General features: G+C 46.7%; 12 protein-coding genes across 12 annotated transcripts; 6 read left to right on the top strand and 6 right to left on the bottom strand.

Moving 5' to 3' along the window:
- Positions 1–103: 103 nt before the first annotated feature.
- On the bottom strand, positions 104–1,614 carry I203_105288 (uncharacterized protein; the record flags this gene model as incomplete). Its single annotated transcript, XM_019144457.1, has 5 exons — positions 104–445; positions 522–706; positions 851–1,155; positions 1,238–1,398; positions 1,468–1,614. The coding sequence occupies 5 exons, from the start codon at positions 1,612–1,614 to the stop codon at positions 104–106; spliced, it is 1,140 nt and encodes a 379-aa protein (XP_019005792.1).
- Positions 1,615–2,190: 576 nt separating this feature from the next.
- I203_105287 (uncharacterized protein) lies at positions 2,191–3,660 on the top strand (the record flags this gene model as incomplete). Its single annotated transcript, XM_019144456.1, has 4 exons — positions 2,191–2,292; positions 2,370–2,546; positions 2,646–2,819; positions 2,926–3,660. The coding sequence occupies 4 exons, from the start codon at positions 2,191–2,193 to the stop codon at positions 3,658–3,660; spliced, it is 1,188 nt and encodes a 395-aa protein (XP_019005791.1).
- A 249-nt stretch (positions 3,661–3,909) lies between these two features.
- On the bottom strand, positions 3,910–8,594 carry I203_105286 (uncharacterized protein; the record flags this gene model as incomplete). The annotated part of the gene is made up of 10 exons (XM_019144455.1): positions 3,910–3,991; positions 4,060–4,565; positions 4,633–5,089; positions 5,159–5,649; positions 5,734–5,874; positions 5,935–6,211; positions 6,291–7,174; positions 7,238–7,722; positions 7,787–8,283; positions 8,344–8,594. The coding sequence occupies 10 exons, from the start codon at positions 8,592–8,594 to the stop codon at positions 3,910–3,912; spliced, it is 4,071 nt and encodes a 1,356-aa protein (XP_019005790.1).
- Positions 8,595–9,673: 1,079 nt separating this feature from the next.
- Positions 9,674–10,754, top strand: I203_105285 (uncharacterized protein; the record flags this gene model as incomplete). Its single annotated transcript, XM_019144454.1, has 5 exons — positions 9,674–9,733; positions 9,782–9,871; positions 9,940–10,000; positions 10,064–10,356; positions 10,434–10,754. The coding sequence occupies 5 exons, from the start codon at positions 9,674–9,676 to the stop codon at positions 10,752–10,754; spliced, it is 825 nt and encodes a 274-aa protein (XP_019005789.1).
- A 446-nt stretch (positions 10,755–11,200) lies between these two features.
- On the bottom strand, positions 11,201–12,342 carry I203_105284 (uncharacterized protein; the record flags this gene model as incomplete). Its single annotated transcript, XM_019144453.1, has 4 exons — positions 11,201–11,253; positions 11,326–11,872; positions 11,947–12,228; positions 12,310–12,342. The coding sequence occupies 4 exons, from the start codon at positions 12,340–12,342 to the stop codon at positions 11,201–11,203; spliced, it is 915 nt and encodes a 304-aa protein (XP_019005788.1).
- A 1,138-nt stretch (positions 12,343–13,480) lies between these two features.
- I203_105283 (uncharacterized protein) lies at positions 13,481–16,818 on the top strand (the record flags this gene model as incomplete). Its single annotated transcript, XM_019144452.1, has 15 exons — positions 13,481–13,672; positions 13,882–14,463; positions 14,524–14,597; positions 14,653–14,684; positions 14,733–14,811; positions 14,860–14,911; positions 14,964–15,013; positions 15,066–15,134; positions 15,190–15,263; positions 15,318–15,471; positions 15,519–15,578; positions 15,635–15,766; positions 15,846–16,317; positions 16,380–16,666; positions 16,719–16,818. The coding sequence occupies 15 exons, from the start codon at positions 13,481–13,483 to the stop codon at positions 16,816–16,818; spliced, it is 2,409 nt and encodes an 802-aa protein (XP_019005787.1).
- Positions 16,819–17,583: 765 nt separating this feature from the next.
- Positions 17,584–19,889, top strand: I203_105282 (uncharacterized protein; the record flags this gene model as incomplete). The annotated part of the gene is made up of 9 exons (XM_019144451.1): positions 17,584–17,587; positions 17,648–17,840; positions 17,920–18,209; positions 18,262–18,561; positions 18,611–19,026; positions 19,086–19,272; positions 19,330–19,425; positions 19,479–19,547; positions 19,600–19,889. The coding sequence occupies 9 exons, from the start codon at positions 17,584–17,586 to the stop codon at positions 19,887–19,889; spliced, it is 1,845 nt and encodes a 614-aa protein (XP_019005786.1).
- Positions 19,890–20,457: 568 nt separating this feature from the next.
- I203_105281 (uncharacterized protein) lies at positions 20,458–21,041 on the top strand (the record flags this gene model as incomplete). The annotated part of the gene is made up of 3 exons (XM_019144450.1): positions 20,458–20,672; positions 20,719–20,892; positions 20,939–21,041. The coding sequence occupies 3 exons, from the start codon at positions 20,458–20,460 to the stop codon at positions 21,039–21,041; spliced, it is 492 nt and encodes a 163-aa protein (XP_019005785.1).
- Positions 21,042–21,089: 48 nt separating this feature from the next.
- Positions 21,090–22,371, top strand: I203_105280 (uncharacterized protein; the record flags this gene model as incomplete). The annotated part of the gene is made up of 4 exons (XM_065517738.1): positions 21,090–21,100; positions 21,202–21,562; positions 21,609–21,905; positions 21,961–22,371. 4 exons carry the CDS (start codon positions 21,090–21,092, stop codon positions 22,369–22,371), a joined length of 1,080 nt encoding a protein of 359 aa, XP_065373042.1.
- A 209-nt stretch (positions 22,372–22,580) lies between these two features.
- I203_105279 (uncharacterized protein) lies at positions 22,581–23,819 on the bottom strand (the record flags this gene model as incomplete). The annotated part of the gene is made up of 1 exon (XM_019144448.1): positions 22,581–23,819. The coding sequence occupies one exon, from the start codon at positions 23,817–23,819 to the stop codon at positions 22,581–22,583; it is 1,239 nt and encodes a 412-aa protein (XP_019005783.1).
- Positions 23,820–24,076: 257 nt separating this feature from the next.
- I203_105278 (uncharacterized protein) lies at positions 24,077–25,042 on the bottom strand (the record flags this gene model as incomplete). The annotated part of the gene is made up of 1 exon (XM_019144447.1): positions 24,077–25,042. The coding sequence occupies one exon, from the start codon at positions 25,040–25,042 to the stop codon at positions 24,077–24,079; it is 966 nt and encodes a 321-aa protein (XP_019005782.1).
- A 576-nt stretch (positions 25,043–25,618) lies between these two features.
- On the bottom strand, positions 25,619–26,467 carry I203_105277 (uncharacterized protein; the record flags this gene model as incomplete). The annotated part of the gene is made up of 5 exons (XM_065517737.1): positions 25,619–25,707; positions 25,759–25,899; positions 25,949–26,245; positions 26,305–26,364; positions 26,416–26,467. The coding sequence occupies 5 exons, from the start codon at positions 26,465–26,467 to the stop codon at positions 25,619–25,621; spliced, it is 639 nt and encodes a 212-aa protein (XP_065373041.1).
- Between the last annotated feature and the right edge of the window lie 167 nt (positions 26,468–26,634).

Below are 26,634 nucleotides of genomic sequence, written 5' to 3'. Positions count from 1 at the left end.
ACAGTAATCTATATAGATGCATCTAATTCATAATTTATCCTACTATTTGTAATGTACACAATTTGTTACTTGATGTACTATCATATCTCACATCTTACTAGCCTTACACAGTACGTTCAACAGGTCTTTGTACAGTCTCTTTCCCTTCTCCATAGTCGTTATCCCTTCCACCTCCATTCCCATTGCCGACTTCGTAAGCACCTCTATCACCTATATCCACAGTGGACCATCCCTGTCTACCTTCAGTCGCTAGTAGTTGTCCATTGGTTGTACCCTGGGAACTACCACTGGTACGATGGTGTGACCCGCCTTCGATAATACCATTCGAACTTCCTAGCATATGTTCAGCGCTGGATCGTCGATTGGGTCGATGGTGCAGAGGGATCTCTTCATCTTTGGGTATACGGGGAGAGTAAGGTTTGTAAGATTGAGGTGATGAGATTGGCTAGGCATGATCGTGAAGTATAAGCACAATGGGGATTGAAAAGAGTTTAATATTAATTCGCTAGACATTTACTTACAGGATAATATTGTCTGTAGGAATACCATGCACCTGCAATTCCAATCAGACTACCAGCAATTACATCCGTAGCGTGATGTCTGTAATCCATCGTTCGTGAGATTGTAATTAACGATGCGCATGAAAGGGGAGCAAGGAGTAACCATGATTTGTATGTGTATCCTGTACGATTATTGATTCGCATTTCTACCAATAAATAACAACCATAACAGATATTAACCAATATCAGCTTTGCCCTTCAAATAACACAGGTAATGATTGTAATGATGACAAATGTAAATGATGGATAGGTAGGAGAGAGAGGAAGGGAAGAAGAACTTGATTACTCACTTGCAGCAAGGTATAAAATCAAATACCACATCCCCGACCAAGCAAAACTACTATGACCACTTGGAAAACTTCTAAAACCTTCTTGTAATTGTGAATCATCCGTTTGAGTACATACAGTCCATGAAGTCAGACCATGTATGGGGTTCGCGGTCAAATCATCAGGTAAGATACAACGAGCGAAGAAGTCCGGTCGCGGTCTACCAACGGTGATTTTAACGATGTTCGTGAATGTTGCTACGAGACCTAAACCTAGGATGAGACCTAACAAGCCGGATTGAGCGTCCCAAAAGGTTCTTCTGATCGCTCTAAATCACGTAAGGACAGTAATCAGCTATTAGTCTTTTATCAACAGAAGCAGAAAAGTTGAAGCAGGAGCTCTCAACCCACGCGGTAAAGATGATGATCGCAGCAGGTACAGCACCACATAATACACCTAGTAACCATACGGGAACTCTTTCCGGGTCGGCATGAGGATGAGCAAGTGATGTATCGGTAATGTCGAATAATCTTCTATAGCCATTCACTTTATCTAACAGGTAGAATACTCCCTAAAACAATATAGATACGATGAATCAGATATGGAGTATATATAGGTAGGATGGTATGGATCTGCTCACCCATAAGACGATTGTCAGAGCCCAATCCGGAGCATAGCTGAGGAAGATTCTCATCCGTCGTGATCTCTTGGTTGTCGACATATCGTTGGTCACACGACCACCTCGAGAGGTCGTTGGTGATTTCGACGAGAGGAATGGTAGAGGCATTGTTTGTCGTTGTTTTCTTCAATTGTCATGTACCTTGTGTCCTTCGTATGACTGGTCGTCACCTCCTGTGGGCTCAAGATACGTTGCGCTGGTTTCTTATACGAGGATATTAATATTGATGTTGTACAGAGGAATCAGATCAAGTGAATGATGGATGACGATCGTATGACTACCCCCAGTGAAAAAGTGATGATTTCCCAAAGTCTTGGCGTTCAAGATGCGGTGAAAGGGTGTAAAATGTAAACAAACGATTACTACTAAATCCTTTGAATGCTCATACGACCTCACTCTGCCCATGAAGCCATGAGCACAAGTTTCTCATGCATGCATACATGGATAACACAAGAGTGACCAGAGGTATAAGCATGCATAGTAAATAGGAGATGCGATGCATCTTTGATCTACCAAGGCTACCAGCCACGTGTCGCCACGTGTCGTCCCGCCGGGATCAGATACAGCCAATACAACGATGAAACGCGTACAACCGACACCGACATCAGATCCATGGATCCCATTCATCTTCACATTCACATCCCTCTCTACATATACCATTCCATATCCTACAGACCGTAAACGATGGCACCCTCACTCACACTCACCGATAGAACACCACTCGCCAATCAAGTAGCAGGGCACGACGGGGTCATGTCGGATGCCTCGGGTTCACTCGTCATCAAGGTGTGTTGTGGGTCATAGCGTGACTTTATCTTCAGCACATAGCTGACACCACTCCTCTTTCTCTCTGGTATACCTAGCCAGCACTAGCAAGGGAGATAGCATTCTACCAGACACTCAATTCATCAGGTAGGGAAGATCCGATCAGACGATTGAAGCCTTTTGTACCGAAGTTTCTGGGTACGTTGAGGTTGGAAGGTCAATTATCTTCCGGTGGGGATGTGGAGAGGTTGGAAGGGAAAGATGAGGTTCCAGAGGTGAGCTGAATTCTTTATCGTGCATCATTATCAAAAAATTATAAGCATCATGAATCAAGGTATACATCAATGCATACTGACACGATGTGAATGATATAGTCCGTAGTTCTCGAAAACCTCTCTTACGCTTTCACCCATCCCTCCATCCTTGACGTCAAGCTCGGCACGGTATTATACGATCCAGATGCGAGTGAAATGAAGAAGCAGAGGATGGACAAGCAAGCTAGAGAGACAACGACGCATGAGCTGGGAATTAGATTCACGGGCTGTACAGTAAGTGAATTAACATTTACAACCAATCAACCCTTCATAAATCCATCAAGACTGGAAGGAAATACAATAAGCTAAAATCGATCAATCCTTGTTTTGCTTCACATAGACATGGCACTCCCCTTCTCAAAGCTATATAGTAACTCCCAAATCTTTCGGCAAGACCATAACAGCAGAAGAACTACCAGAAGGGATGGTAAGGTTCTTCCCTACCTCAAGCGATAGTATCAAATCACTCGTTCAAACCACTACGGATAAATCAGCCTCTGCTCCCACCACGATCTCAGCCGATCCTTCCACAGGTGTACCACCTACACCCATCACAGCTTCCAACTCCAGTTCTGCCCCTGCAGAAGTCCAAACCTTCAAAGATCACTCCATACCATCCACTTCGTTGGTCAAAGTCCTAGAGATAATCATCGAAGAGATCGATCGACTTGTCTCTGTATTAGAGAATCTCGAAATTAGGTTTGTAGGGGGATCATTATTGATAGTCTACGAAGGTGATCCCTCAAAACTAGAAGAGGCTTTAGACCGATATCAACTTAACAAATTGAAATCGACCACCGAGGAAGGGGTCGATAAAGATAGATCGGCATTCTCAGATGATGGTTCTATCCCTTCTGATCTTGATTCCGACGAGGAGTCAGATGAAGATGATGAAGAAGAGGATGAGGAGAGTAGAGCCAGTAGGAGATGTCCACCTGTTAGAGTGAAATTGATCGATTTCGCACATACGTGGTTGGCTCAGGGTGAAGGACCTGATGAAGGGGTGTTGAAAGGGTTGAGTACGCTGAGGGGATTATTGCAAGGTAGGCAAAAGGAGATTGAGGGGGGTATATAGACGAATGAAGGTGTGAGAGTGAGATGTCTTTTGAATAAGGAAGAAATGGGTCATTGAATCTTGGATTTTTCATGTATATAACGAATTGACTGATGACGAATTGAATGAACTGAAATGAAAAACGAATGAATCGTATCTGACATATACATTCTATGCATGGATTCAATAAATGGTAATTGTATCATATCGTACGTCAAGTACGCTGTTTCCTCGGTTCATGTCAATGATGTCCATCTGATTTGAACCACATCACATCACCCCGGCCTGCTTCTCGACTCTACCTCTGTTCAACAACCCAATCTCATGAGACAAAAATTCGCCCATATCCGGCCTACCCAACCAAACATCAGTCCATCAGTCATTCAACCAGCTATATCACATCGGACCAAACAGACTCACCTCGTTCTAGCTATTCTCAATAAAATCTCAGCCATCCTTTCATTCTCATTACTGGTTTCCTCGACCTCTTGACTGGTAGAAGATACACTATCTATCCTCATAGATCTAAATCCACCTGTTAATCCAGTACTGCCTCCGGTCGTAGTTATTCCAGTATGTTTAGACGCAACTTTGACAGCAGCACTGGTCCTATCTTTCAACGTTGGAGTAGGTAAATCAAGGTACTGTCCAAGCATGATCAAATCTTTATAATTACCCGATTGAAGTCGTTGTATTGGAACGCCATGTTCTATACCACCTTCAGAAGCGTTAAAGAAAGATTTCAACATTCCTAACCATTTGAACACTACGTCAACCTCTGAGGACCCAAGGGTAGGACCGTGGTATGCTTTATCGCTTAGTGGAGGGACGAGGAGAGAAATGAGTATATCAATTATTCTCCTCCAAAGTGATAACATGAGAGAAAGTCGAGTAGGTAAATTGAGCGTAACGGAGAATACAGAGAACTACCAATCATCCCAATATCAGCTGAAAGTCATACAGTAAGACGAAAACAAGGAGAGGATCACATACATTTTCATTCAGGTAATCGAACAAACCTCCCAAGCTATTCTCAATATCTTGATCCGTCAATACGGTTTTTGCCTTTTTCTTATCTTTGAGCGGTTTAGTCAGATTACCCAAAGTGGTCGAACTAAGTTGAGATCTGATATATTCCGACATCTTATCGACCAACTCCCTCGACATGTCTCTTTGTGATCTATCCAATGCTCTCGAAGCGATGGACAGATGATACGCCACGTCGTTCTTCTCTCCGCCTTCCATCGATATTCGAATATGGACTATCCCACCTCGATTAGACGTCGTGAGGGGTAAGACGATATCTCGTATGGGCTGTTCGGCAAACAATCTCGAATCAAGTTTGAACGATCCACCACCGATCAAGTCATGTTTACCGACTAGTTGTCGATCGAACGCAGTTAACTCGAGGACTTTGATAGATCCTACTGATATCTCAAATGATTGTTCCCTATATACCAGCCTCAATTTAGCCTTCATGTCTATTCGACTGACCATGTTAGTCGAAGATGGTACTTACCACCTCGGGTCTTCCGCGCCCAGTATCGTCCTAGTCTTGATCAACCTCTCGCCCGTCTCCTTATCAGTGACGACCACGAACCCATCGGCGGGTTTGCTCCCTCCTCTTCCTAACAAATTCTCGCCTCGAAGGACAGTCACGGTGAATACGTGTCTGGTGGATTTTTCATTTGGAGTGTTGGATTTGACAGATTTCACGATCCTAGCTGTATCTTCAGCTTCCATAGCATACATCAGATCTTCCAGAGACTGTTTCGCAGCAGACATATCGGTGAGCTTGACACACGCTGCTGGGGGTACAGCGAACCCATCGACTTTTTTCTTTTCCAAGTTTTTCACAGCTTGTTGCCCCTTGGCCAACCAATTACCAGCTTTACTACCTAGTTTATTTTGAATCTCGGATGTCGGGGTGGATACTTTCGCAGGGTTCAGGTCGTGTTGGAAAAGCGCAAGGACGGTGGTGGCGTAGGTCGAGACTGCTAATGAGACGGTCTATGAAGGGAGTATTCAAATCAGCACCGATCTTAATTGGATATGCAGATGAAAGGTCTTGTCGGAATACCGCTTCATACTCACCTTTGAATAATCAATCAAAAACACGGCTCGCTTGTACTCAGACAGAGGTAACTCATGTAAGATGACTTGAGCGGATGATCGTATGAACTCGAAAAGGTCGATGACGGATTGCGAATGTTTATTTTCACCTTCCGGGACCCACTATACGGTGACATGACATCGTCTTAGCATTTATTAACTCTTATGGTAGACTACACTCACACTGTCCATCCCTACCGCTCTGCTAACCCAATCATGTACCTGACTAGTCTCGGTATCCTTCAACCAAGCCATCACGTGAGGTTCGAAGAACGCATCGAGCTCGAAGCCATGCTCCTGGTTAGGACACAAATCGTCCCAGAGGTCGAGTAACTTGCCGGTAGTCTCATACAAGCTAAATATGTCGGAAGCGACTCCACGGGGTTTATCAATCACTTGGAGTTCGGCTAGGAACAGGGGTAGTTGGCGGGATATGATGATAGCGGATGGGTTAAGGGTGCTATGGTCAATCGACAAATTTAGCATAGATTGACCAAAGGCTGAGCGAAGACTACCGTGATGGCGAAACTTTGACTTACCTTCCTAAACCCTTACCCCAGACCCTCTTAACATCCGTAACCTCCTTCAATATCCACCTCGCCACATTTTCAAATCCTTCTACCAGCTTATCCTTCCCATTACTACCCACCGTTCTCAATCCATCATCCTGTTGTCCCACTCCTCCAGTGAGGTATTCCACAGCCTGGACGTATTCACCTATCGCAGCGCCCTTGAGCTCGTCCGAAGCATTGTCAATGATCTTCTGAGCATAAGGTTGAGCCTCAAACAGTTCGGGAGCAGCGTTGAACATGACCAATAGAGATGGTGGTGGAGATGGAGGTGGGTTAGAAGTAGTGGGGAATATGGTAGGTAAAGAAGTCGTCAAAAGTGATAAAAGGTTTGATAAAAGTTCAGATAAGATGGGTGATAAGGGATCACCGGGTCTTATACCGTATGACATCAATTTAACACTTTCTGAAATACTCTTGGCATATCCCACTTCCTCTTTCGTACCGATACTATCACCCCACCTTTTAAGCACAACTTCCAATTCTTTCTCTTTCTCCCTCCTCGAGGCTATCCCCCATATATCTCGACAACGCTCTAACAGATCACGCGATTTCGTGGTATGCCCAACGACTTCGACGGATTTACTTGCGAGTCTGCCGAATACCTCAATCGATCTGGGTGGGATGAAGAATGATTCGCCGGAGAATGATCGAGGGGAAGTAGGTGAGAGAGGTGCGCTGATATTGGTAGAGAAGTCATTGGGCGAGCCTGGTGTAGCTAGATCAGGGAAATCTTTCAAAAGGTTGGAGATGGATTGGGATAATTGAGCTTGACGATTCTTTTGAGATGGGGTCAGTGGAGCTGGTTGAGAGGATATAGCAGTCATAGCTCGTTTCAGATCTGACATGTACATCTATAAGAGTCATGACCATTATCAGCATTGATGTTCCTATTAGTAGAGAAAACGCGTATTTACCTGCTCCAATACACCACTTCGTTTTATATCAATCACATCCCTATCCAATATGTCCTTCCTGACACCCCACACTTGTCCTACCGTATCTACCATCTCATTCACGTCCCCATCCCAGATTGGACTGGGTTTTCGTTTGATGGAATCTTGAGAATGGGTTGAGATCCTGCCCAATCCTATCCCGGAGGACTTTCTCCTCACGTTCAAGGGAGGTTGAGTCGGAGAAGTAGGCGTGGTGGGTGACATTGACAGTGCACTGGAGTTCGAGTCTAGTTCGGGGTTGGGTGATGGTGCCAGCATGTAAGATTGGACTTCTGCTCTAAGTCGGAATAAGAAATCTCGATCTTTCTCGGTTTGCGGTTTGGCCAGTGGGGAGAAGAATGACGAGCGGGGGAGGGAGTTGTACAGTAGTTGGAGGAGATGGGATTGGTGAATGTGAGCAGGGGATGAACCTGGGCCAGTCGAAGGTGGGATGGATTGGGTGAATGCTACATTCAATGATACAATATCAGCTTCTTCTGCTACATGAAATACTTCAATCAATTAACTCACCCTCCAGCAAAGTAGGTACCTCTCTGAGATTCAATCCACTGGGAGTCTTCGTACCCTTCTTGATCAATCCTAGGAAATTCGCTGTAGTAGATTTCCAAATCGCATCACCATCTTCATTGGCCAATATACCCCAGAACTCTAACAAAAATTCCTTGGGAAGTTTGACCGACTGTCCATCATCTGACTTGTTTCTTCCTAGACTCAGGCCAAAGCCAGATGATTTCCTCCTACCTGGTGGACCAGGTGACGGAGTGGTGGTGTTAGGAAAAACAGGTGAGCCCCCCATTTCAGGTGTGGTTGGTCCATGACCTGATCCAGGTGGGGAGAACGACGAGAAAGTGAGTCGTGAGCCATTAGGGGATGTCCCCTGTAAAGGAGGTGATGGCATAGGTGGGACAGGGGGTGGAGGGGTGTGATGAAGGGAGAATGCAGATGCCACGGACGCTCGGTGTGTTGGGGTTGGTGGTGGTGGATGTGTCAGGTGGTGGTGCAGCACTCTAAGGCATGAGACCCAAACATTTCAGCTCCATTCGGGAAGTAGGGAGAGAAACACCCACGCTACACGTAAAGAGTAAGCATAGCCCAGCTTATCCAGCTCATCCCCTCCTGGTCCATTACTGTAGCTCGGTTGTCTGCCATTCAGACTGACAGGAGATGCGAGGGGTGGCCCTCCAATAGGCGAAGGAGGCATCAGTCCTGATTCTTTCGTGTAATTTGTCTGTACGGTGGATACTGTCGAGGTGGACATGCTTCGTGAAGGGTTGCGAGGTAAGGGAGGTGGTGTAGGACCATTACGATGAGCCTGCATAGTGTGATGTTGGTGGTTTTTGTACGATGGGAGAAGACGAGTAGTGATGAACCTCCTTTTGCTGTGCTGTATGTGTATGTGGATGTGTATGTGAACCAATCCGACCGTGCATGGATGTGGATGTGTGTTGTTGAGTTTATTTTTATTTTTACACTACGCGTTTGGTAATTCCAGCGTAGAATCGCGTGTTGTGTATGTGTAATCCTGCGTTATACTGCGTTGTACCCTGGTACCTGGTAGATCATCTTTCCGTCCGAGCAGTATTTAGCAGTAGCAGTACTCATAGGCAGTAACGTGGGAAAGTGACAAGGGGGGACAGCTCGGAGATCAGGGGGTTATCTCAATCCGGCTCAGTTCACGAGTTTCCAGCTAGCCAAGCATTCGGTACAATCAAGCATACGACGAACAAAGCACAGAGGTGGGATGATCCTGTGAGTGTACTGGTGTGTGATCGATATGAAGGATCTCGTCGCCGGTCGGATTGTTCGGTTTGTTCTTTTCATTAGGAAAATAGGATCGCTGAAATTGATGCGGACTCTGATACTTCATCTTCCTGCTCCTTCTTTGACAGCCTAGAACAAGCTCGATGGATGACAGACTGAAACACACTCGATACATCCTACGCATGATCATCTAATGCTTTACAACGACGCTTCTCTTCCCGTCGATATGGGATGATCTAATCTCATTAATTCATCACCAATCCATGGGAAACCACCTTCCTGTTTGGGTAATAATCCTGCTGTTTCCGCTGGAACTGATCGAAGAAATACCTCAGCAGTGACTAACGAATCATGCCAAAAGATTTACTAATCCCTCTCATCGACTTATCGACCAGTTGACCATCTTGAAAAGGTATATATACTCCTCATCTCAGACTCAGGATCGTTTCATCCATTCTCTTCGGAACAACAGCAGTCAAGATTCCTCCTTTCACCCTCATACTCCGATCACTGCTCATCGCAGTTACAGCTATCATCATTTCTTACTCATTATCTACCAGCTCAATCAAGACCTACCTCAAACCTATCTCTTCAAGTACTCTTAGACACTTCTCTACGAATATACCTAAAGTCAATATGCAATTCAAGTATAGACCAAGTGAACATAGGGGAGGAGCAGATCATGGGTGGTTGAAGGTGAGTAATAACGTATCTGAATTGACAATTGCTGATAATACCTTGTAGACCTTCCATACCTTCTCTTTCGCATCTTATTATGATCCTAGATATGAGAACTTTGGTGCATTGAGGGTGATCAATGAGGATCGAGTGGCGGTGAGTATTGACAATGATCCATCCGTATCATCATATTGAGACTTAGCTAATGCAAGTGATGAATTTAGCCCGGCACAGGTTTCCCTACTCATCCTCATCGAGAAGCCGAGATCTTCTCCTATATCATCAGTGAGCAACTTTTCCCTTTCGACCAATGATCCCTTTACTGACTACGTGTGTGATGTGTTTCAGGCGGCCAGCTCTCCCACAAAGATACAATGGGCAACGTCGAAACGATGGTCCGAGGTGATATCCAAATGACCTCTGGTGGAACAGGTATCGCCCATTCCGAATATAACGACCATCCTTCAGAGGGCGTCCATTTCTTGCAGATATGGGCGTTACCTAATCGAAGAGGATTGAAACCGAAATATTTCACTAGACATTTCACGGATGAGCAGAAGAAGGATAAGATTGCTCATCTGGTAGCTCCGGTGGGGTACGAGGGGGTAGAAGAAGTTAGAGAATGCAGTGGGTTGACACCGGTGAGTATAAACCCCTCTCCAGTGAAGATCCCTCAGTGAGGGAAATATGCTGACTAGTAGTTCGATTTACATTTCAGATTCATTCACCTGTCCATTTCTTCTCGTCTCTTATATCCCCCTCCATCTCACTCACCCACAAACTCTTACCTTCCCTCGATGGCAAACCCAACAAGCTGTTCTATGTTCAACTGGTCCAGTCCTCGGGGTACAATACCGAATCAGCACCGAAGGACGGTAAAGGACCGTTGATCAAAGTCACAGGCGGTGGACAGGAAGCGACTTTAGGTGAAGGAGACGGTGTATTCATCACTGGTGGGAAGGTAGGGGAGGGAATATCGATTGAGAATGTCGGTAAAGGTGTAGGTGAGGTGGTTTTATTCGAGATGGACGAGGAGTAAAGAGATTCCAATCAAGATTGTTTGGATTGACGTGAGATAAAATTGCTCTCAGCTTAGTTATTGTCAGGAAATATTGATTCTACAGCATAAATGAACCTTGCGATCGATTTCATGTATGCATATATCGTCTAGATAGAAATGTCTTTTGTTGATCAGACGACCGCTCTACTCTTCATCCTCCTCGAGATACCTTAACGATCCCGCATTTTGGTTATGGGGTTAAGTCAGATTTGCTATAGACATATTAGTATAGATCATGAAGAATAATATCACGTTTAGAGGAATGTGGGCTTCAACAATCATGATGGCTTGGTTATGCAAGTTCCCTTATGAGTGACCGACGTCAGACTTCCGAGACTTGAAAAAAGATAGCATAAATAGCTGATTGATATCCATAATAACCCAGAATACACAAAGGAATGAGCGAGTCCAACAGCAGTAGCAATTTACGCAATGATAGCTTCTACCAGACCTGAAGTTTCACTTGCAAAATCGGTAACTGAGCGGGCGCAAAATGTACAAAGTCAGATGTTGATCGACCTGAAATGATCTGGAAGAATAAGTCACTCACAAATGATACCCTTCTTTTTCAATCCTTTACCTTGTCCAGTGGTCAACCACTTCTTCAGACCCTGATTAACACCTGGAACGATCAATCCCTGAGCCATCACTTGGGGGAAAAGCAATTGATAAGCTTGTTCGGAACTTGCAAAGGTCATATACAATCCATTTCCTTTGGATTTGCTAGACGCAGCGGAGATATGTGTGGTTGTAGCGTTGAGTTTGAGATTAACATTAGGTGTTAATCCGACTTTATCCGCTTTGGGTTCGTACAGATCCTCTATGAACACTTGATCGCCTGATGGAGTGGTGAGTGAAAAGTCGGCATTGTTATCTGCCCATCCATTGGTTAAATCTATACCTAAGGAACGCTGAGAAGAGGATAATTGGTCCAATGCGAATCGACGGAGAATGGTCATCTTTCCTCTAACGGCGGATAGGGCGGTAGACGAGATGGAAGTGGATGGATTGACGTATGATTGGGCTACTGAAGATGTAAGAGTGGTATAGAGGGATTGCTGGAGAGCTTGGGTAGTTCCCCAAGTAGCGTTCTCATCCTGTTACCAGAATGGTATCAGATACACATCCAGAAATCAAACACTCAGTATTGAGGAAGAATGATGCAACTCACCTTCACACTGATAAGCAAACTCTCCGTGGGATTCTCCTCCAGAAACCTATAAAACCCTTGAATGACATCTTCAAACCTCGCATTGATATCTAACAGAGCTTCCGAATGGAAGAATACCAAGTCTTTACCGTTGGGTGCGAATCCCACTCTCAAATCGAACGCCCGATTACCAGCGGCAAGTTGAGCGAAGATCGATTGAGTTCCACAACGATATAAGGCGGATGGGTAGATGATATTTGTATATTTGAGATAGGAGAGTTGTTTGAGCAAAGTGTAGTCCCACTAAACCAAGCACGATCACAATGACAGTATCAGCGATAAGGGGCCCAAGATATGGAGATATTGTGAGAAATGTAGACTCACAGAAGCAGTATCATGAGTACCTGGTATGGACATATCGGTGATTCTGGTAGTATCTGATACTTTTGACATCCAGGAGCAGAGTGAACCAGAACATTTTGAATATGATCCTACATGTATAGGGTCAGCAAACTATGCAGCACGAAGTGAGCAGGTCGCGGCTCGCCCAAGATCCCACTACCCCTTTTGAGGGCTTCATTCATCGCGGTGACATTGTACTTCGGCGCTCAGGATTCTAAAGGAGCGGCAAGAGCTAGGATGGCCAGAAGAGGAAGCAGGAGGATGGACAACATGGTAGATTGAAAGAGCGTGGTGGGTGGTAGTGAGAAGAGTAAGATTTAGAGCAGGGTAAGGGGAGTTGAAAGTATAGCGCTCCCCTTTATATGATTGCTCTTGACGACAGTGCTCATCTTTCGTTCAACTTAATTAATTTTTCGAGCAAAGCCCGATATTTCAGGAGGAGCACACAGTGGGGCATCCGGGTCCTAGACTGCCGAATCAACCCTTGATCTACCCTACCCTTGATATTCGGGATCCGAAGGTGTCGTCCGGGCAAAGATTGTATGATATCAAAGCAATGGACAGTAGCTCCTGAGGACTGGCACACCATGATGAGATGTACTAGCCTGTTCACTTGAGAGTTTGGCTATCGACTGCTTAAAAACATGTTCACGCCTGAGATTCCCAAAAATTCTCGAGATGATAACACGAGCCATGGCGAAGAAGGTACGGGTCAGGTACACGTCGTACACCACGCTTTCAGGGATTAGCTGTGATTGATCCGCACAGGCACATTTTTGGCATCCTGAACCTTTTTTTGCCGTTGTTTACTTCCCCTCCAGTTGGGCTGGAGGTTATTTTCCTTGGCGTTGTGACAGCATACTGTACGACATCTAATGTTGGACGCGTAGAAGAGAGAGGAGCAGTAACGTGCTGAGCAAGCACAACGTGGGGAGAGTGACAGCGAACATGAGGATTGAGGATGATCATCGGTAGGGTTGTGATTACGCGTGAATGGTTTTAACTTTTCATTCACTATCATCTCTTCATTCGAGATCGATGCTTGTGTACTATTCTCGTCGATGTGTATATTGTGAATAGCTAGATATATCATATACGATACTATACACTCTCTTCAAACCCACCAATAGTCACTCTTTGATACAATACCTCCATGCCAAGCAAGAACCGACCTCGTCCAGGGCCGATTTCGATATCCTCGCCTATTCCACGCAGTCCTGATGGTCTGTTAGCAACACCCACTTCCCAACACCGTTCGTACCCTTCACCTGGAGAGTCGGGATCAAGATCACCTCGCACATCGACACGAGGAGGTAAGAAGGCCAAACCTAGGGTGTATGATGAGGTGAGTGCATGAAGATAGGTTGCACAGCTGCGGATAAGAGATTTAGGGGAGATGGGACAAAGCTGTGCACGGACCATGCTTAAAATTGTTCTGATCCGGTCTGAGCTAACACCACAAATCGAATTCATAAAACCACTCTCTCATCCCTTTGTCGTTGTTCCCATCCAATATCAGCCAAGTTATTGTCACTTACTCATGCTCATTTGCAGTACGACCTATCACCCACTCACGCATATCTCGAGCAATTCAACTCCTATCCTTCCTCACCTGATCCGTCCCATATGCCCATCCAGTCCCCTTCGCCGATGGATTCTCCAGGGCTGAACAATGCGACAGAGAAAGATCCAGTATTCGGTCAAAACCAGTTCTCCTCGAATCACTATCTCGCACCGACATTGCATCCCCACGGTGAACGTAATAGATCTTATCCAGCGACAGGCAAGAAGAACAGGAATAATTGTATACCTACCAATCCGACGAAAAGGAAATTACTGTTCTTCGGTGTACCTGTGATACTGGTGATCATAGCCGGTATAGCGATAGGTGTGGTAGTGGGCACGCAGCATAAACCAAGTTCGGATAGTAGCTCATCGTCAGGCGGATCAAGTAAAGGTTCAACGAGTAATACTAATGGAGGAACTGGAAGGAACAGTCAGACAACTTGGAATCAGTATATCAAACCTAGTTCAGGTGGTGATGGGGATACAGTAACCACCGACTTAGGTGTACAGTTCAAGTATGTGAATAAGTTTGGGGGTCATTGGGCTCAGAATCCTTATGATCCGTATTCGGTGAGCATCGATATACACCGGACATTGGGCATTCCCGCTGACTGGTGAGCTGTTTTATAGGTATCTGGTAGAGCTCAGTCTTGGTCACCTTCTCTGTTGGAAGAATGGGTGTGGGGAACGCACATAGCGAGGGGGTGAGTCGAATAGTTCTGAATGATGCTACACGGTCAACTGACAAGGGCTACGCAGTGTCAATTTAGGAGGATGGCTTGTGACAGAGCGTGAGTGACTGCTTATCAGCGCGAATCCAAGCTGACGTTCCTCTGTAGCCTTCATCGTTCCTGCGTTATATGAACAATATCAGACATCCACACCTCAGGCAGTAGACGAATATACTTTGTCTCAGGCGTAAGTCCTCTGCTGGTCATCGACGACTATAGCTAATGAATTTCGTAGAATGGGTCAAGATCTGGCCACGAAGATGGAAGAGCACTACAAGACTTTTATCGTGAGGCAGCAGACCTTAGTGCTTCGATATTGAGCTGATCTTTTGCACGTAGACTGAAGAAGACTTCGCTGCTATCTCTGCTGCTGGATTGAACTTCGTTCGGTGAGTTCGTATAGTGAAAAGATAATTGAAAGGTCTAACTCTTGCGGTGTAGGATCCCCCTTGGGTACTGGGCTGTCGAGACCATCGAGGGAGAACCATATCTGCCTAAAGTGTCTTGGACGTGAGTTATCTTCATCATGTGCAGGAAGACGAGCTGCTGATGGAACACACTACAGATACTTCCTCAAAGCAATCGGATGGGCTAGAAAGTACGGAATAAGAATATTTGCCGATTTCCACGCTTTGCCAGGTAAGTATTCTGCACTGAGCCAGCGCATCTGGTAAGCTAATACCACATCGTTAGGATCACAGAACGGGTGGAATCATTCGGGCAAATCAGGCAGCGTGAATTGGATGTACGGTGTGATGGGAATTGCCAATGCTCAGAGGTCTTTAGAGACTATACGGACGATTACTGAGTTCATCTCGCAAGACGGTATCAAGGAGGTAGTTCCGATGTGAGTCGCTCCCCCTTACATCAAGAGTTTAGCTGATTGATCGACAGGCTCGGTTTGGTCAACGAGGTGATGGCTAAGACGGTCGGTACGGATGTGATGCAGAAGTTGTGAGTTTACCACAGCCCTTTGTGTATGAACTGTTCGCTAAAATGAAACGACATAGCTACTACCAAGCATACAAGACCATCCGAGATGTGACAGGTTATGGGACAGGAAACGGTCCGATCATATTCCTCCACGAAGGGTTCTTGGGTGTGGCTGCTTGGGAAGGGTTCTTGAATGGAGCAGATCGAGTGTGAGTGTTGAGCCATGGCTGAGAATCCATCGCAACTGTCCAGCATCACCATATACTAATTTGTTCCCCACCGAACTAGTGGCCTAGATCAACACCCTTACCTAGCTTTCGGAGAAATCAACACCGCTCCCCACTCTGAACAAGCCAAGACCGCCTGTAGATGGGGAGGAGGTACCAATGACAGTATGACTAACTTCGGCCTGATCATGGGGGGAGAATGGTCAAATGCTATTAACGACTGTGGATTATGGTTGAACGGTGTGGGATCTACTCCCTCATTCAGCTTGGCGGGAAACAATTGCGATGAATATGATGAGTGGATGAATTGGACCGACGACTTTAAGAAGGGTGTGTTGAGCTATACAATGGCTAATATGGACGCGTTGCAAAACTTCTTCTTCTGGACTTGGAAGATCGGGAATTCGTCTGTCAAAGGGTATCAAACCAGTCCACAATGGCATTATAGATTGGGTTGGGAGCAAGGATGGATGCCTAAAGATCCTAGATCAGCAGGAGGGTATTGCAAGACTTTGGGAATTGGCGGTAATCAGGTGAGTACTCGAATCGTTCAACCTATAAATCTAAATGCTAACTAATATGTACGCATCTCAAGTTCGCCGGAACCTACCCTGCTTCTGCCACCGGATCATTCGCCAACGGTACACCTACCATCGCAGCTACTCAACTTGCCTCACACACATTGTGGCCACCTCCCACGCTCGGACCTTCATTTGCAGTCAATCAGGTATCACTGCTTCCCACTTTGACTCAGACAGGATCCATCATCGTGTTACCCACGCCATCTCATCCGTCAAATGCCACGAATATAGGTGATGGATGGGCAAATGCCCAGGACACGGTGGGCGCATGGACGAGAGTAGAGGGATGTGATTATCCGGAGTGAGTTGCATATCCAATATGACACGAAAGATGACTGATAATATTGTTATAGCGAGTATGACGCTGTAAATGCTACCGTGCCAGCTGCGGTCTGTACTGGAGCATCAGCTAGGAAGAGGGACGGGATGTTATCGATACCAACACCGTTATAGCATGTGTAGGAAGGGGAAAGAAGCATTGTACGATTAGATGACAATTATCCATGGACAATCTTTCGGGTTCTGACTAGGTTAAGAAGTATCTACAAGGTCTTATAAATAGTATGCATCGTTGACAAGCTAATATTGAGCAGGCTACACCGTCAATGGTCCTATAGTACTATAATTACGCAAATCATACGCATATGCATAAACACCCTTTTTCCTACAATTCAACAGACCTCGGTTATGCACCATGTGATCGCCGCCACTTTCCAACCTCGCTAAACTCTATTCGCAAGACGTGATCGCTCGTTATCATGGCGAATATCGATTCTTCCTGAAAACAGCATGCGTGTTAGCTCTGCGGAGGACTTTGAGTCTAGGTTTATTTCGAGACCTCGCCAAGGGACCCACCCGTCTCCACTACTAACAAGAAGGACTGCGGGGTTTTTCGCTTCGAGACCGTCATCAATCAACCGATCATTTTCTCGCTCCAATTGATCTGGTCGTCGTTTGGGAGATCCACTTTCGCTAGCTTTTTAGCCTTCCACACGAGGTGAACCATATCGTACTCAGAGTGATGTCAAGCTTAACAGGAATAAGCTTTGATAGCGTGATCTCACATCAAACAACTGACACTAATAATTGACAATACTGAGAAAGGTAAAAAAAAACCGATCCTTGGAATGAAAAGATGGATCGTCAAGTTATATAAGTTATAGAAGAGCAGACATGTAGTGCTTCTCAAGCTGCGAGGTATGCCTAAAATCAATCACAATGAGTGGGTTCCCATCTCTGTCGTACCGATTGGCTGTAGCTGATGACAGAGTTTTGTAATCAGGTCAAGTAGCTCCCACTTTAGATCTGACTTCAGCGCCTGTCCCACCTCCGGCTCTACCTGGTGGTATCAAGCACAGCGACGAGGAAAAGAAAGACTCAATTCTCGACGCTGACTCCGGAGTAGCCAATGGTCATACATTGGACTCTAAAGAGGGTGTGGAGCCTACCGATGAAGAGTATAAGACGTTGAGAAAGTGAGTTTTTCATGTTCTGCTATCGGAGTCGTATGGACGGACGGGTCTGAGCTGATTGCACTGCTTTCAATCTTGTCAGAGTCCCCGCTACGATTCACTGGCCAGCGGTTGCCCTTTGTCTCGTGGAGATTGCCGAGAGAGCATCATACTACGGATCAAAGAAACCATTCGCAAACTTTGTCCGTGGTGCTTTACCCAAAGGCGGTAATGGTGCGGGAGCAGTCGCAAAAGGAGCAGCAGGAGCGAATCAAACTGCCGGTGCATTGTGTATGGGATCGGTAGCTGCTTCGGCTGTCACTTCGACGTTCACTTTCTTGAGTTATGTCATTCCGATCCTTGGTGGTATCGTGGCAGATAATTATTGGGGAAGTGCGTGAATCTTTGCTTGTTTAACAGTTGTATTGCTAATTCACTCGTTTAGGATGGAGAACAATTTGCGTCGGAGTGGCTGTTGGAGTAGTAGCTCATGTCATCCTGGTCATACCTGCGATTCCATCGGTCATCGCCAGTGGACACGCTTTCCCACCTTTTATCATCTCAGTAATTATCTTGGCATTCGCAGCAGGATTCATCAAACCTTCTTTAGCACCTTTGATGTGTGATCAATCACCGGTGAAGAAACCAGTGGTCAGGACAACCAAATCTGGCAAAAGAGTGATTTTTGATCCTCAAGTGACTATCCAACGGTACATGCTGATCTTCTATTGGTGCATCAACATTGGTGAGTGCTTTAGGTAGGACTCCTGAGACCTCGCTGAGATCAAATATAGGCTCCTTCTGGATGATCGCCGAATCGTATGTCCAGCGATTAGTAGGATTCTGGTTAGCCTATCTACTCCCAGGAATAATTTATATCTTGGTACCCATCGTGCTGGTGGTGGTGTACAAGAGATTGTACTTTGCTCCATCTCAGGGGTCAGTCCTGGTCGAAACACTAAGAGTGTGGAAGGGGCTATACAGGCGAAATGGGTTCTGGAAAGCTTTCAAAGGTGGCGATCAAGCTTGGAACGAGGTCAAACCGTCTTATATCATCGAGAAATACGGCTCCATCGATGATAAGAAGATCATATGGGATGATCGATTCGTTGATGAAGTCAGGCAGACACTCGAAGTCTGTGCTGTGTCGTGGTTATTGCCGATTTACTACCTCGCTGATGGAGGAATAGGTAACATGGAGAATGACATGGTGAGTTGAATGGTACTTTGTAAGCTGAAGATCGGTCCTGACTATGTGAAACCATCTAGTCCGCGGCAATGACCCTCAATAACATCCCCAACGATCTGTTTGGCAACTTCAACCCTTTGTGTATCATCGTATTCACCCCAATCGTCGGATTGATGTACAGGTGGTTCGAGAAGATCGGTCGACCCATTCGACCCATGACCAGACTCAGTATTGGATTTGCACTCGCTACAATCAACATGATCATCGGTGCCATCGTCCAATGGAGGGTATACAAGACCTAACCTTGTGGATATTACGCTACAGACTGTGAATTGGGTGTATCCCCTGTCCCATTGGCTTGGCAGATCCCTCTGAGCGCATTGCCAGGGATAGGAGAAATATTTATTGCTGTGACTGCGTGTGAGTGATTTCAGCGATCCAACTTAACCAACCAACGCTGATGTGGTCTATAGATGAGATCGCTTATACGAGAGCACCAGCCAGGATGAAGTCTTTGGTAGTCGCTATTACCCTCTTCAATCGTGAGTGATCCAAACATCTACTTCATCACAATCACTAACAGTATCGACGCAGAGGCCATATCAGCTGCGATTGGACTCGCTCTCAGTGATGTGATCAAAGACCCATACTTGATTTGGCCATATGTCGCTCTGGCAGCAGCCAATTTCCTTTGCATCTTCATCTGTCCAACTGTCTTCCGTCATCTCAACGAACCGATCAAGGAATTTGCAAACATCGATCGACAAGCTGGAAAGGATCAGCCCAATTACCACAAAGAGGCTGCTGCAGCGAGGATTGAGGAGGTAGAGAATGGGAATGGTGGAAAGTCAAGGTGGAATATCTTCAAGAGTGGAAAGGCATAATGTTGAAGCGAGAGTACTGTCTGATTGATTGACAGATACAAGATCAAATGACCAACGGATGCATGTGTTCTGCTGCAGTACCGTGAGAGTAAGCATTCCTTCGTGGCTTGATCTGCCCACCCACGGCTCAAACATCTACCAGAGTAATCTACCAGTACAACTCGATATCTCAAGCAAGTGGTCTAATTGCCCAAATCAATGGTAAATCGTTCATGTGACAAGCCCGCACTTTATGTTAGTGAATGTTTTGATACCACCACCAAGGTGTTCTGAGCGAGGATCGGAAAGAGATCAAACCGAATCATGTCAAATGTGCATGTGCATGTGACATCGCAATGCTTGATCGCACTCTTTAGCCTTATCAATACACTGGCAGACCAAGAGTCCGACGACACGGTGCCAAGAAAGACAAGGTTTGACGGGCCGAATTAATGACGGTTAAATCTTTCACCGTCACTTGGCAATTAGCGTGGTTTGCTCAACATATTAATGAGGAGAGTGCTGTACCCCCTGGGACTCCAATGTTTTCCCCACGGCTCGTACTTGTCTCTTCATACATACACTGACCATGGCCACTGCCATCAACAACCAAGATGCGATCGTCCCGGCGGTCGACGAGAAGCCCCATGTTGACCACATGGAGCCCTACGATGCGGATGGGAAAGAAGTCGACGATGTGATCACCAAATCTCCCTTCGAAGATCTCCCTTGGAAGAAGACCTGGAGGGTGTTCTGGAAAGCAGCTCTGATGTGTATCTTTGCTTCCTTTCCAGCTGCCGCCGAGTGAGTATATATAATGATAGAGACCGAGCTAAGTAAGATGTCTTAGTGGTTTCCAGATCTCCATGACATCGAATATCATCGCCAACCAGGGTTTCATTGAGACTTATGGTACGGCTATCGATGCTAAGACGGGTGGGCCAAAGCTAGATGCGGATATCCTCGCTGCGTGGGGTGGTATCCAATCTGCTTGTCAAGGTTTCGGAATGTTGACGCAGCATTTGTGAGTACAGTCTTGTCATATCGACTCCTCACTGATACACTTCTAGCATTGCCGATCGATTCGGCCGGAAGGTTGCCTTCTACACCCTCTGGGTGTCATTGGTCATCGCCGTGGCCCTAGAGAGTTTCGGTAGAGATTGGAGATCATGATTATGTGCCAAGCTGTTCTCTGGATTCGGTGTCGGCTCGGTTCAATCCATGACCGGAATGTATATGACGGAATTGGCTCCGGCGAAAATCAGAGGTTTCCTTTTGGTATTCTATTCTGCTTGGTGAGTTGAACCCTCAATCCAACACCGCTGACAGTCAGGTACGGTATAGGTCAATTGGCTTCCTCTCTCCCACTCAAGGTGATGAACGATAGACAACCCTACAACTACCTCACTCCAATCTACACCGAATGGGCGATGCTCGGTCTGATGGCTATCGTATATATATGTATTCCCGAATCACCCTTCTGGTGTGCTACTGCGGGTAAACATGATAGGGGAAGAGCCGTTATCAGGAGATTGAATGGTGGTATAGAAGGGTACGACGTGGATTATCATTACGATATCATCAAACGATCAGTCGAAAAGGAGAAGTCGTACCAAAAAGAGATTGACGGAGAGAGTCATGGGTTTATTCAAGAACTCCGAAATGTCAAAGAGGTCTTCATCGGGGTCAATGGGGTAGGTACACTACTTCATGCGCTTGGGTATCGCTAACGTACCACAGTTCCGTACTCTTATTGCCTTCTGGCCAGCGTGTGTTCAGCAGATCGGTGGTCTGGCAGTACTTAGTAACTATTCGTCATATTTTGCTCAACAGGCCGGCTTCGGAGATCCATTCTTGTTTTCTCTCTTACTCGCCCTCGTCGCCATTGTCTGTACACTTGTCGAAGCGAGTCTCATCGATCTCATCGGACGTCGATCTCTGTTTCTGCTCGGTGCGGTGACGTCGTGGGTCATGTGTATGGTAGTGGGTGGACTGGGTATTATGTCTAATCGATCGGCTACCGTGAACAGGCTAGTGGTGAGTTTGTACGACACAGAGTCACGATTGCATCCCGCTAACCCCTCTTCTTCAGCTCGCATTCTCGCTGTTCTGGCGACTTGGATCGACCCTTCTTGATAGTCTGGGATGGGCCTACGTCGCTGAAACAGGGTCTTCCCGACTAAGAGCCAAAACAGCCGGTATCGCAGCAGCAGGCGGTGTATGTCTCGGATTGGTTACTCATACTTCCGTGCCGTATATGTTGAACAACACTGGAGCAAATTGGGGACTGAAACCTGCGTTCTTCTTCGCTGGAATCTCCACTCCATTCGTTGTCGCTTCGTTCTTCCTCATCCCGGACACATCAAGAAGAACCGCTGCGGAATTGGACGAGATGTTCAGAAAGAAGGTCAAGCCTTGGAGATTCAGATCATACGTCTCTGATGCACAGAAGGCGTTGAACGAGGAGAGGGAGAGGGGCCAGCAGGCCCATGCTACTGCTTAGGCTAGAAGGGTGGTAAAGGATAGGTCATCGTGCAAAATGTCATAATACGATCCTTGATGATCTGTTGAAGCTGTGTTTTCGGTCATTTTATATGTTTCAACAGCGCAGGTTTTATATTCATCAATAGGTCTCTTGTCTCCTGATACGCAGCTCATGCAGTGATCATCAACATAAAGGATACATGGATTCAAAACAACCACGCTACTTATTTATTGCCTTGGCTTCACTTCCACCGCGTATACATGCAAAGCCCCATGAAGATTACTCCTAAAGATCAGGTATTTCCCATCAGGAGTGAAGTTCGCATTGGGTTCTAGTCCGTAATCACTCTTCTTCAGATTTACTAGCTTCTTACTCTCAAAATAACCAGGTACAATGAGGCTCGCCGAATCGGGAGACTTCAGCCCAGCCACATCGGGGATACCCTTCGGAGTGAACAGGTAAAGCCACGTCCCGTCTTCCGCATGAGCTACCATCTCTGGGTCACCACCATCACCACAGAAGAGGGAGTTGTCGGGAGATGAGGAGAAGTGAACAGACCATTCGTTACGATTGAGGTGGTAGTGTGTCCGTTTACCTGTCTTGAGCTCGTATCCCGCCACCCAGAAATCCTCCCCTCGAGGTGTTTGCAGATCGTACCAGATCGTCTCGCCATCATGACTGAACCATTCATGACCAGCTATCTCCATGTTCATCGTCCGTTCGTGGATTTTGCGTGGCACTATAGGCGTCTCATCGAGTCGCAATGTCCATAATCGATCGACCTGGTGCCAAGGACCTTCATGACAGAACATCAAGAGATTGGGATCGGTGGGGGAGAAGAGGAGGTGGTTGAGCCAGTCGGTAGCCCTGTATACGTCTGTCCTTTGACCGGTGTTCACGTCGATGAGGAATAGGGTCATAGGTACTCTTGCTTCTAATCTTTGAGCGAGTCGTAATTCTTTCGCATCAGCATAGGTCATAGGGGTACCATCCGGCCAATTTGCTACGTAGACGAATTGATCTGTCTTCGGATCTCTTTTACTGAACACGTCGAGTATATCTGACTTGTATGTCGGATCGACCTCGACCCCAGCAAGATACGTCTCGTCGCAGTTGATGGTCTGGATATCGCCGAGAGGTTCTTTACCGATCAAGTGGGTTTCGGAAGTGTCCAAATCGACCCAGTAGAGAGCTTTCGATTCATTGAGGCGGTAATACGCTCGACGATTCTTCTTGCCAACGAAAAGCAGAGAAAAACGTTCTGAGATGAGTATGACTTGGGATAGCTTGAAAGTGGATATTTCAACCTTGGATATACCGGTTGGCGTGGTTATGACAACACCGTCACCCTCGGGAGTGTACGCATTGAAGTTGAAGTATAGGCTGGAGGAGCCTGACTCGTCTGATAAGCGAATCACTCGATGCCCAGAGGGTTCTACCCATTCACGGGGTGTATCTGTCGACATGGTGTGCTGGGAGTGTCAGTATGCGAAAGATCTATCGACAAGATGCTCCTTTAAGCTGAGATCATGAATTTTAGGCCCCTCGGATTTCGGTGTAATGATAACAACCGGCCCGTGTGCCTTGTCGGGCTAAGCCTACGCCAAGGTGTACACAAGAAAAAACACGATACATACTGGTAAAAAAGCTTACGTCCGTTCCAGACCAATTGTCCATGCATGCTTAACTACATAGACAATATATAGAATGATGAGCTAGATAGCTAAGGAGCCTCAGTGAGCTGAGTGATGATGATGACACCATTACCGGTATGACCGATTGTGACGGAGCTATCGGTCCCAGCGGCAGTGACATAGTTTGCTCCACCACCACCGGATCCCGGTGCATAGTATTGACCACCACCACCTCCTCCACTATATCCTCCACCACCACCACCACCGTTAGACCCACCACCACCACCACCACCAAATCCACCAGCTGTAGAAGCGCCGGTGGTAGTAGTACCGCCAGTCCATGATGGTTTGGTGCTACCACCAGTCCCGGAAGACGATGTGCCCGGAGTGGAACCTGACGACAGCCAACCAGCACCACCACCACCGGCACCATACTCAGTAAGGGCAGAACCACCGTTTCCTCCCGTTCCACCCGCGACACCGGTGCTGCCTGCGCTAGCGCTGGTACTGAAATCAGAGTTGGCATCCGCTCCGGGATGAGTGTCGGGATAATTCGTCTCTCCACCACCACCTCCTCCCGCAGCGATGAGCAAGTCGTTATCCGTGGTGTATACGAAGGAACCACCTCCGCCACCAGCTCCGAAACCTGAAGATGCGGTCCCGGCTTGTGCACCGACGACGAGGTTCAGGACGGTGTTCGCGTTGAGGAAGATGGTCGCATCGACTTGAGCGGCCGAACCACCGATGGAAGTATAATCGCCGGCATTGGTCGTACCCCCGGATCCAGCTTGGACGGTGAAGAGGTAGTCACCGGCACTCTCGATCGTGTAGGTGGCGACTGCGCCAGTGTAGTCGAAGGAGAGAGCGTCAGAGGGAGCTTGTCGGGCACGAAGGTTGCTGTTGTGGAAAGCACGTTTACTGGGAGAACGGATGGGGAGACCTCTTTGAATGCACTCGGCGTTGGTAGAGCATCTCGGGGCGGGTTTGGCGGTTGTGAAGTCGGTCACAGAGACGAGAGCGAGTAAAACGGTCGTAAGAGGGGCGTTGAAAAACATTGTCTGAGGGAGTGCGTGGGTCAGTGAGGCATTTTATATGCAATGACGAGAGGCTCACAAATGAATGTGAGTGGTGCGTACCACCGAGTTGGACGTTGCTGTATGTAAGTAGATTGTTGGTACAGGAATCAAGAGGGGATTGGACCGGCCTTCCAGCTATTTATACGCAATGATTTTCTGCATGATCTTGGGTGAACCTCAGCGTGAACAAACAAAGCTGCTGCCTCAACGCCACTGTCGAGACTTCATATCGGACCAGAGGCATGGCGCACTTTGTCACCTCACTATCCATCCCAAGCAGCTTACGAGCTGGAATTCGCTTGGCGGTAAACATTTAAATAACCATGAGTAGGGCTGGCGTCCGGTAAGGTTGCTCGCGTGCCTGAAAGTCACCATAGCCTTAAAAGGCTGTCACTCAGATCGACTAGTCCCTGATACCGTTGTTGACTATTTGCACATGGGATGAGGCGAAATAAACTATGATAGATTAATTTGAGGCTACAATGAGAGAATCCTTTACGCTTCATGAAGTTTACGCTAATGCTAAGGGCAAATGCCAGGAGACACCAGTCTTCTTCACATAAGACTCGCGTGACCCTTGCTAAGCGGTATTTTGCCCTTGACTTTGGCGATGAGGTCGGGTAATTTGTAAGGTTTGATAATGACTGGTGAGCTAGTTAGCTTGAAAGGCGCTTGTGCTTTGAAAAAAGACTTACCATCGTCCATTCCAGCCGCTAGAGCCTGATCTATCTGTCCCTGTCTCGCATTACCAGTCAACGCGATGACCAGCTGGCGCTTCAGGACGCCTTGTACTTCGGACTGCCGTATATGCTTGACAGCAGTGAGCCCATCCATAACTAGAATCATTCTCAGCGCAAAGTCAACTAATAAGCAGATCTGACTCACTTGGCATCTCGAGGTCCATCAATATCACATCATAGACCCGCTTTCCTATGGGATCATGTATATAGTCGAGAGCTTCCTGGCCATTATTCGCTACGTCGCAGGTAAAGCCCGCTTTGACGATCTGACGTTTGAGAACAGTCTGGTTGATGATGTTATCCTCAACAATGAGGAAGTGGATGTTGACTGGACCAGGTGTGATCGATTTGACGGGGCTGTAAGACAGTGTAGGTGCTGGAGCAGTGAGTTTCAGAGTAGATATGGTATCCTCCAGGGTCTTTTGCGGTTGGCCAGTGCGAGCTTGGATGAAGAAGCGGAACACTAAATGATCAGCTAAGCTCGTGGATGGTCGGACTCACCACTCCCAACTCCTAGCTGACTTTCTAGTTCGATCCGACCGCCAAGGAGTTCGGATATCCCTAAGAGTCGAGCTATCAGCTTGGGCCAATTCTCCATCAAGCAACACTGACTCTTGCAGATAAATAAGCCCAGTCCACTCCCACCAAACTTGGTGTGGACCATGTTGTTGCCCTCTGTAACATGATCAGCTACACCCATATTTTAATCACTCACGAGAGAATCTCTGAAATAATCCTGCTTGTTCAGTCGGCCCCAATCCAGGTCCGGTATCTTTGATAGCCACAAACAGCCAAACCTTTGTGTCCTCTTCCACTGGTAGAGCAACCGCT

The sequence above is a fragment of the Kwoniella mangroviensis genome (assembly GCF_000507465.2).
Source record: "Kwoniella mangroviensis CBS 8507 chromosome 1 map unlocalized Ctg02, whole genome shotgun sequence".
Classification (NCBI taxonomy): Eukaryota; Fungi; Basidiomycota; class Tremellomycetes; order Tremellales; family Cryptococcaceae; genus Kwoniella; species Kwoniella mangrovensis.
Note: the sequence above shows the minus strand (reverse complement) of the source record. Positions and strands in the feature narration are given on the sequence as shown.